The 10,358-nt window shown below is 45.7% G+C and overlaps 2 protein-coding genes across 2 annotated transcripts; both read left to right on the top strand.

Moving 5' to 3' along the window:
- The first annotated feature begins 4,228 nt into the window (after positions 1 to 4,228).
- On the top strand, positions 4,229 to 6,308 carry LOC124681154. Its single transcript, XM_047216102.1, has 2 exons — positions 4,229 to 4,716; positions 5,755 to 6,308. The coding sequence occupies exons 1-2, from the start codon at positions 4,248 to 4,250 to the stop codon at positions 5,808 to 5,810; spliced, it is 525 nt and encodes a 174-aa protein (XP_047072058.1). The 5' UTR covers positions 4,229 to 4,247; the 3' UTR covers positions 5,811 to 6,308.
- A 1,132-nt stretch (positions 6,309 to 7,440) lies between these two features.
- LOC124681159 lies at positions 7,441 to 9,885 on the top strand. The gene has a single exon (XM_047216105.1). The coding sequence runs from the start codon at positions 7,441 to 7,443 to the stop codon at positions 9,883 to 9,885; it is 2,445 nt and encodes an 814-aa protein (XP_047072061.1).
- The last annotated feature ends 473 nt before the right edge of the window (positions 9,886 to 10,358 follow it).

Raw genomic sequence — 10,358 nt, 5'->3', positions numbered from 1 at the left:
AAAAGGTAATTTTAATTCTTATCGGTTTGTTTCGTTAATTTCCTGCTATGAACTAATTGATAACTCTTTTATGCATTTTCTTTTGTCGGGCAGCGTATGGGAAACTTTCATCAAGAAAGATAAGTCCCATGAATGGCCACCGAAGCTGCGATGGCGTGCGAAAGTAAGTAGTACTACCTAGGTCCACACACCTTTAATTATCATACTTGACTATTGTTTGATTGAATTATATTATTGTAAAGAAATGCCCGCAACAACCACAAGGGACTGATCTCTGTGGATTCTACGTTTGCGAGTACATCCACATAATTGTCAGCGAGAGAATGAATAATAAAAGAAATAAAGAGGTACGAAAACAATATTCACAAATTTGTTTTCTTATCATAAGTTGTGCTGAGTTTCAGTAATAGTTGTTTCATTGTGGTTTGAATATATATATATATATATACACACACACATAGCTCATGTATTCATTTGTATCTTATTATTTTATAGTTGGCAAGAAAGCGGAACAAACTCTCAATCGATGACCGCTTCATAGCAATAGGCGAGGAATTGGTGGGATTTTTCCTTCGGGACGTCATACCACCATTCGCAGAGTTCCACTATGAATGAAGATGTACATGTTACATATATAGTTGACTCGAAGAGTACCACTATGCTACATGTAATAGACATATATAGAGTACGCCTCGGAGAGTACCACTATGCATGAAGATCGATCTTCATGCATAGTGCTACTTAATTTGCGATCTTATGCAATTACATGTGTGTTATATTATATGCACCAACTTGCTATGCATCATCCTCAAAAAAGAAAAAAAACTTGCTATGCATCATCTTGATCTTCATGTACTAGCTAAACCCAAACGCGTTTCTGGTGCATCGACGCGATATGAAACAAACCGATATCCCTAAACCCCTCCAAAAACCCTAAAACCTGAATTCTCTGCCGCGGCAGAGATTCATGCATATTCCCTGCCGCGGGTGGCAACCTTTGGTAGCGGTTCGTATTACCAACCGGTACCAAAGCTCCTTGGCCCTGAACTCTCCTGGTGGCCCACGTGGAGGCCCCTTTTATACCGGTTCGTAAGCAACCGGTACGAAAGGGGGGGGCTTTAGTGCCGGAAGTTTTATACCGGTTGCTCAACCAGTGCAAATGGCTCTCTGGAACCGGTATTGATGAGAGGTTTTCTACTAGTGACATCCGTATCTATGAAAAATTGAGTCACTTGTTTTAGGACAGAAAGAGAGAGGGTGAATTTTATATCTATTCTCGAATATTTATTTTCTATGTAGTACATTGATCATGAGCTAAGCCTGTATTTGAGAAAACAATGTCCAGAAAATTTCAATCCTCCAAATACGATGCCATGGGTTTGATGAATCACATCGTGCTAGTAATCATCCTAAGACAAAAGTATAAAACATAAATAAAATGTTACTTGTATTTCTCACGCCCCTTACATGACCGGTAGAGCTCACTTCTAGCCTGTTGATTGTTGCATGTTAGCTCATAGAAATTGTTATTCTATTACTGTTTGAACCTACATATATTGTTTGCTCATACTTTTTTTTGCCTCTCAGTAGTACCTAGGTTCAGCTTATGAGATTGCTTGCTATGCAGGTACCTAGGTTCTTCGTTGCTATGACTACAGAAACAGCTTACTCTTGCATGTTCTTCACTCTTGTGCCTAGGATGATTCCGTAGATGTTGAATGCTCATGCCTTGTGGTGCATTTGTTGCTGCTACTTGATTTATCAACGTCGTACTTGTCATTTGGTTTTTAGATATGACACTTGTGTGTGTATATATGTTTCACCAAGTTATGTAATGCGTCGGGTTCAACTCTGTAATATGTTAATGTTGTTTCCGAAGAAATCCAGCGATTAAAAATAAAATTTAGGTCAGATGAGGATGCTTTGGCTAATACATTGTAGAAAGGTAACTCTTGAGATTCTTTTGAGGGTTCTGACTTGTGAGCCTCTTGATAGCTTTCCTTTTGGAGAGAGAGCAACATACGTTTCAGCACAATTCAGTGTTTGTGTTCATCTTCAAGGCACTGCCATTTTTATAGAGATAGAATGAACGCTATTGTTTCTACACCGGTCCAAATGAGTTTGATCCATGCGCCGACATATCAGTCACGATGCATACTACCGACTTTGCGCGACATGAGGTTACTCCCGCACTTGTAGAGTTCAGTAATTCAGTGGCTGGACCACACTAGCCATTGACTCGTAGTTTGTTTCAGAAACTTTTTCCATGTATCACAGTTTGTCGAGGATCTTCTATGGCATAACTGAGAGCATCTCCAGTCGCGTCCCCCAAACCGTCCCCCAAACCGCGCCGGATTGAGCGTTTGGGGGACGTGTTTTGCTCGTGCCGCGTTTGGGGGACGTCGCTCCCCAGCCGCGTCCCCCAAACGCCGCCCCCAAATGAATATTTGTGCAGGAAAATAAAGGTTTTCATTCAATTTTGATTATATATTACAAAGTTTGAATGAAAACGGCTAGATTTCATCTAAACCTAGGCTACTGACCGCCCGGCGGCGCGTTCGACGGCCCCGCCCCGTCGTCGCCTCCCCTACGCCGCAGCTCCTCCTGCGCGCGCCTCCCCTACGCTGTGGAGCGACGAGGGCTGTGTTTGTTGCCGGCGGGGTGTGGTGGCTACCATTGATGAGCCGGGAGACCTTTTATAGACGCCGGCGTCGGGAAGAAAGCGCGGGAACAGACGAGAAGAGGCGGGAAGATCGCGCGGGAACGGGCGGTGGCGTGCGAACGCCGGCGACGCGTGGAGGCCGCGCGGCACCGACGAGACGTCTCGCCCGCCCCTCCGTCGCCATTAAGGCAAAGATGCCGCCGTGTGTCACGCGCGCGCGAATAACTTCCGTCGCGAGGTAGGCGACGGTTAGGTTAAAATTAGCCGTGCCGGCCGACGCGTCGGCCCCGCCACTCCCGCCTCGCTTTTCGTTGTGTCCGGCGTCCCCGGAGCGTCCCCGTGGGACGGGGACGGGCTCGGGGCGCCGGACACCGTATCGGGCCGCGCCGGACAAAAATGGGCTTTGGGGGACGCGGCTGGAACGCTTTTTTTGTCCGGCGCGCCCCAAATCGCTTTGGGGGACGGTTTGGGGGACGCGACTGGAGATGCTCTGAGAATCCGCATTTGTTGTTGGAGGAAGCGGTGAGCACACATGCCCTGGCCATGGACAACATGTTCTGGTTTGGGGTTTAGAAGTGTGCTCATGCTTATAGAGTATGCAATGGAAGCTATCAAGGCGAGTCCGTACTACGTGTCCAAGTCTGAAGCGGCTAGGACAATGACGTGGACACAAAGATTTGCAGTGAGAAGATGACCGATGATGGTATAGGGTTAGATGAATAAACAGCACAGGTAACATGGCTAGCAATGGTGGGGATTGGCTTGAAGGGGAAGACAAATCCTAGGCGGCTAGGCTTTTTTTCTTTTGGGTGAAGAGGTTGGGTATAGATGTTGGAGAAAAGGAGGAGCTGTCGGATCGAAAAATACAACGGGCGGTTGAAATTAACTCAACGGGCAGTTACAATCGACGTCATCTTTTCCCCTCAATTCCCAAACCCCATGGCCGAGCTCGCCGCCGGCAGCCGCAGCGTCGATTCGCAGCTGCCCCCGCCCCCGCCCATCATGCCGGACGACGTACTCCGGGAGATCCTCCTGCGCCTCCCGCCGGAGCCCATCCACCTCTTCCGCGTCTCCCTCGTCTCCAACCACTGGCGTGCCCTCGTCCACGACGCCGGCTTCCTCCGCCGCTGCCGCGACTTCCACGGGGGCACGCCTCCGGTGCTCGGCTTCTTCAAACTTACAAGGCCTCCCCTCTTCGTCCCCATCTCCGGCTCCTTCGCTGTCTCCGCCACTACAGTGCACCACGGCGATTGGTTCCCACTGGACTGCAACCGCGGCCGTGCCCTCCTGATAAGCGAGCGATCCAGAGCGCTCCTCATCCGGGACCTCGTGACCGGCGACGAGCGCCACCTGCCGCTGCCGCCGGGTTTCGAGGGCAGCTGGGACCGCAACAGCGGGCTTCTCTGTGCGGCCGCCGGCCATGCCGACCACTGCATGCGACTGCCGATCCTGCCCGTTCCGCGTGGCGTTCGTGTTCAGCCATGGCCGTTTCAGCACCGCCGCCTGCCTATACTCGTCCGAAGCAGGCGCCTGGGGCGAGGTTACCTCCATATTTACTGGAAATCAGTTCGTTGAGAGGAAAGCAATGGCTCTGGTTGGATACACGCTCTATTGTCTGTTAGATAACAACTGGATCATCGAGTTCGATTTCGACACCTATAATCTGCAAGTAATCGGGGAGCTGTCATACAAAGTGCTTAATAGCTTCATCGGGCGTATCATCATGACGACACAGGATGGACAGCTTGGTCTTGCAAGCGTTGGGGGATTCAGTCTCCAATTGTGGTCAAGTACAACTTGCATTGACGACGGGATGGTAACATGGGCAGACCGCAGAGTCATTGATCTTGAGAAATTGCTTGCGCCGGAAGTTGTGGCAGCGTGTACCGCTCCAGTGTGGCCAATTGGCTATGCTCAAGATGCTGATGTGATCTTCATTGAAGTGTACCCTAGCGGTGTCTACACGATCCATCTCAAGTCCTTGCGCATTGAGAAGGTGTCGGAGAATATGGTTCACGGGTACATTTGTCCTTACACAAGTTTCTACGCTCCAGGTAACACCATTGTTTTTGATGTTGTTGCAAGTTCACTTTAATCTTCCGAACTGTATCTACATTGTAGATGTTTTCAGGTATATGTGAGCCTTTTTGTTTACTATATAGATGACAGGTTTTCGTAAAAAATCTTTTGAAAGCACTGCTTATTAAATAATGAACCATTCATAATACTCTGCATATATATATTGATACCTCTATCCTCCTGGCTGCTATCGGTTCTCATTGATGTGGTTTTTCTTATCGTACTAATCACTGTGGCATCAATGTACCACCAAATCGTTCATCCGCTAGTCGAAAATAGCCCTTTTAGGCTTCATAACTAAAAAACATATAGGAAGTCCAGTCATTCTTTTTGCAACTATTTCACCTGTTTACTTTGCATGCAGACCCAAATCCTACTTAAAGGTGCTTTGATTACCATACACTTACAGGAACAACATAGTTGTTTCCCACCAGTAATTTATGATTATTCTGTTCTTGTGGCCTTGCTGCTGTACTGGATAATTGGTATACTGATATGAAAACTAGTCAATTGAGGAAGCAAGTGATTAATAGTTTCCCTTGCTTTAGTTTATATAACATAATGACAGCCAATTAGCAAGTCAAAAGAAAACTCTTCTCTCTTTCAGTTTTAGGCTTTTAGCTAGTTGATTGTAATGTCAATACAGTGCCTTGTTAATTGCTCAAGTTTCATAATTATTCCGTGATTTAGGGTAGTGTTTTAGTTTCTTAATTCTTGCTGCATTTTTTGTTCAAAAGAGTACGAGAAGCGGCTTGAAACTTGAATGTGTATACGCTCTGTTCTTTTGATGTGGACTTATAACAATGGGCTCATATTAAAGCAACTCTAATTCCTGGTCATGTAAATTACTGAACATCATACCCTTTGATTCGAGGGGAAAAGGATCATACCAAAACAATGGCTTGATTAATTATTTAATATTGTATTTTTGGGATTACTTAAATATTTCTAATCATCTACTGAATGCTCTTCTCGGTTGTTTCCCTTGGTATACTGACTCATTCTTGTCGTAGGAATCAACATTGATGGTCAAGATGATCAACCTGAACTGTTGTTGAACAACACTTGAGATGATTGAGTTGTCACATCTGGTATCACGCTTTGGTTGTTGAGGTGATGTAACATTATCTTTTACTACATGTCTATTGTTTTCCTTGCGCATTTTGATAGTTTTGTGGTTCATATATTTGTAAATGAACCGATCAATATACTCTCAGTGCTAAGAAGCTGCAGTGCTAGTGCTGCAGTCTGAATCTTTACTGAACAACGTGATTATTTTGCCATTTTCCCTATTCTTTCTCAGTTACAAAGTTTGGAAAAAGAAGTCTGGGAGATAAAAGGCTTTTCTCTGCATATAGGTTTCAATTTGATTTTTTTCTTCTTCTTTTGAAGTTATTTTAGTTGGAAATAGGGTTTGGGTTCATCTCAAGGTGCTTGAGCTGTTGCAGCCCGGGAAGTGTATCCACAGTTCCACACCTGACTGTAAATCAAATCGAGCGGAAGAACGCAATTTTGCATCATCATTCAAATACCTGCTACAGCTACCACTTTTTTCCCAACGAACTACAGCTACCACATTACATTGATATCATCATATATATATACTACAGCAAGAGGAGTTTTGCTCTTGTGCATACAAACAGTCACGGTACTGCAAAACTGCGCCAGCTAGACGCACGAACAAAAGAAAAACACACGCAGGGCGAGTTATTTCTAACGAAACCATCGACGTCATCTTTCCCCCCAATTCCTGAACTGGCAAACCCCCATGGACGAGCTTGCTGGCAGCCGCCCCCGTGCCGATTCGCCATTTCCGCTTTCCCCGGACGGCCTCCTTCTGGAGATCATTCCGCCGCAGCCCATCTACCTCTTCCGCGCCTCCCTCGTCTCCAAGCACTGCCGCCGCCTTGTCCAGGACGGCCCCTTCCTCTGCCGCTTCCACGAGTTCCTCCCACGATGAATGGCGGGCTCTCGACTGCCGCTACGGCCACGCCCTTTTGGAATGCCGCCACCCCTGTGCGCTGCTCGTCCGGGACATCGTGAACAGCGACAAGCTACACCTGCCCCTGGCCTGCAACGATGCGGGGAGTGGAGTTCTCGATTACTTCCCATTCTGCAATTACCTTTCCAAGCAGAATAGTGGGCGTGCCAAGCAAGTTGGGTGGAGGCGCAGACGCAGTTCGTCTTCAGCATCCAGCAGCAAACAGGTAGCACCTCCGGCTATTTTTTTTAGAAGGAAACAGAAAATTTCATCATCTCGCATCATATTGATTTATACACCCCAACCACAACACATACAGTGCTAATGCTTTGTCTATTTTTCTAATCGGCCTGCACAGCCGAACCACCTCATTTACCATGTAACATGTTAGCTTATCAATTATCATCAAATCAACAAGCTGAAGTGCTGGCCAAGGATTATCTGGTCTAAACAATACAGTACAGAATAATCCTTTCCAGCAGCCTATAAGGTCAACGATGGCGTTTTTAATGGTTCAAGAGGCAAATAAAATTTCTTCTATTATTGCAGAAGGAGTAGTGGACACGTTTGAATGGAACCTGTTTAGCTAACTTTGCCTTGCATACGACTGCACAATTAGGCTATAAAACCATGCATCGGTGTCTCTTTCAAAATACACCCACATTGCCAGAACGCCCTCGAAACTCCCAACACACAACCCCCTCGGCTGCCGGAGAAGATGGAGACGGCTATTGGTGCGGCGAACTGGCTTGTCGGCAAGGTGCTGAACAAGTTGTCTGATGACTTGATTGCCGCATATGCGGCCAGCTCTGAGCTCGGTTTCAACTCGGAGCAGATCAAAACCAAGCTGATGTACGTGCAAGGGTTGCTGCATGTGGCTAAGGAGAGGGACGTGAGCAGCAACCCTGGCCTGCAGAATTTGTTGGAGGACCTAAGCAAGAAAGCCGATAAGGCCGAGGATACTCTGGATGAGCTCCACTACTTCCTGATCCAAGACCAGTTGGAAGGGGCCTCCCCGGAGCTGGGTCATTGTTGCCTTGCTGCTCGTCACAACATCGGTAACTGGCTTGCATGCTTAACTTCCTCATGTACTCAAGATGATGATTCTGCTGATAGTGGTAGTGGGAAGTTGAAATTCGACAGAGTTGCCACCTTAAAAAAAATCAAGTTAGTGATAGAGCTCACCAATTCCACGCATCACGCTGAAACCCTTTCTGTTCTGCCTTTTGTTGGTCCTGGGGGTATAGGAAAGAGAACTTTCGCCCAACACTTGTATAATGATAAAAGAATTGAGGCACATTTTGCTGCCGGGATTAGGGTGTGTGTTTCAACCGATTTTGATGTGACCAAGCTCACTCGTCAGATCCTTAGCTGCATATTTAATCTTGAAACAGCGGCAACCATGGAAGAAGCTAGTGGTTCCAAGTTGAAGAATAAAAGATATATGGATGGGTTAAGATTAGTTTGGGGTATTGAACACCTGACTGTAGATGACGATGTTCTTGATAATCTGCAATCACATCCTAATCTTAGAGTTCTTGGCGTTATAAATCCCGGTATTGCTGCTGGTCCTTGCTGGTCTTATGGTGACATGAGCAGAAAAAAGTTGGTGTCTCTCCTTGTGGAGGGTTTATCTTGGGATAGTCTTCCACCTTTTGAGCAGCGACCTTATCTCACCAAGCTCATTTTGAAGAATATTATTGGAATGACTGTATTCGGGCCTGGTTTTGGTGGTGTTACAGAGGCAAGTTTCGTACACTTGAAGACAATTTTGTTTGAGAATATGCCACAACTTGTGGAGTGGGTGGGCGTACCTAATAGCCATTTGTTTTCAACGCTTGAAAACATCACATTCCGAGATTGTCCATTGCTGTGTTCTTTTCCTTTCTTGGAGTGCTCTGGCCGTTTTACCAATCTTTCTACTCTTGACATTGATAATTGTCCTATGTTATCTCAGTTTCCCCCCATGCCCCACAATTCCACACTACGATCTATGATTGTGAAAAGCAGTGTGTCAGAAGTAGAAGTCTCATACAATGGGCATAGTTTGTCTATTGATGGGTATAATGGGGCCTTGGTTTTCCACAATATGAATAAAGTAGAATTGATTAAAATTAGAGGTGTATCACACATTTCATTGTCAGAAATCCAAAAGCTAAAGTCCCTGAGAACTATTGATGTCCAAAGATGCGACAACATGTTCACTGCAGAACTGGATGACAGTGTTGTCCTCTATTCAGTTCAGAATCTTGTCCTGCAGGAACTATGTATCAAAGGAGAATTATTTTCAAAGGTATTGAAGTGTTTCCCAGCTCTTTCTCGGCTTGTTATCCAAAGCTGTATGGACTTGGATCTTCTGCCAGTGGAGGATGGAGGACTCGGTGACCTCACGATGCTCCAATCATTTACTGTACTAATCTGTGCGAAGTTGTTCTGTCGGTGGCCGATGGGAGAAGCAGTTGGAGCTCATACCATCAAGCCTTTCCCTCCTTCTCTCACAATACTTGAGATTGTTGGAGATAAAAGCATGAAGTCAATGGCTCTGCTGTCAAACCTTACGTGTCTCACCATTCTACGTCTGGTTGCTTGTGAAGAATTAACAATGGATGGGTTCAATCCTCTAATGACAGTCAACCTCAAGGAATTGATCATCTACAACAACAATTATAGGTTTACTGACAAAGAAAGCATCTCTATAGCAAGGGATCTGCTGTCAGAGGTGGGAAGGAGCAAGTTAATGCATGCTGGTTCATTCCAACTGGAGAGAGTTAATGTGGACAGCATCATGGCACTTCTTATTGCGCCCATTTGCAGCTACCTTGCTGGTACCCTGTACAAGTTAGAGTTCAGTCATGATAACCTGGTGAAATCCTTCACGGAAGAGCAAGAGCAAGCGCTTCAACTTCTCATTTCCCTCCAAGAACTCACGTTTGATAGTTGCTGTGCACTGCAGACCCTGCCTGAATGTTTACATCACATCTCTTCTCTCAGAAAATTAGAGATCTCCTTTTGTGATAGAATCCAACTGCTGCCGCCTAAGGAGCGCCTTCCAGCTTCACTCCAAATAATACAAGTACGGTATTGCAGTTCCGAGCTAACTGAGTTAGCCAACAAGTTAAAAGAAACAGACCCATATTTCTCCGCACTATTAGAAGGTATGTAATACTATCTCTCCTCCTGGTTTCTTTAGTTTGACCTGATGCCTACTTTCTGAAATCTGTTGGATAATCCAGTGCAGCTTATCAATATTTAGTTTCAGAGTAGTCTGAATAAAGCTCAGTGAGTGTGTGCTTGTACACGCTGTCACTGACAGTAGCTAGGTTCAGTACATTTACTTAGACCAAGTCTAGTAGCTGCATAGGATGCTCGTGTGGATGGACACGATTTAGATCATGCAGCTAAGTTTTAGGGATGATGGATCTGAGCGGTGGTGGCATGGCAGTATCCTGTAGGCTCGGTCTCTGATCCTAGTTTTCAGGAATTCAGTTGTAAGCTGGAAATAAAAGGAGAAGAGAAAGAACAGAAAAGTTGCAATATTTGTACGCATCACAAAGCACCTGTGTCACTTGTCCTCTAATTTGTGTGTGTTATAGTTGACAGTCTGCTTGTTTCAATTGTAGTGAAACCACGGTGAAT

This window comes from Lolium rigidum, unplaced genomic scaffold (genome assembly GCF_022539505.1).
Source record: "Lolium rigidum isolate FL_2022 unplaced genomic scaffold, APGP_CSIRO_Lrig_0.1 contig_34511_1, whole genome shotgun sequence".
NCBI lineage: Eukaryota > Viridiplantae > Streptophyta > Magnoliopsida > Poales > Poaceae > Lolium > Lolium rigidum.
Note: the sequence above shows the minus strand (reverse complement) of the source record. Positions and strands in the feature narration are given on the sequence as shown.

What these genes read in the sequence shown, in the direction of transcription:
- LOC124681154 (XM_047216102.1), top strand. Translation starts at nt 4,248, where the DNA reads ATGGCTCTGGTTGGATACACGCTCTATTGTCTGTTAGATAACAACTGG. An exon ending in CACAAGTTTCTACGCTCCAG is followed by an intron (nt 4,717 to 5,754) that starts GTAACACCATTG and finishes TTCTTGTCGTAG; the next exon opens with GAATCAACATTGATGGTCAA.
- LOC124681159 (XM_047216105.1), top strand. Translation starts at nt 7,441, where the DNA reads ATGGAGACGGCTATTGGTGCGGCGAACTGGCTTGTCGGCAAGGTGCTG.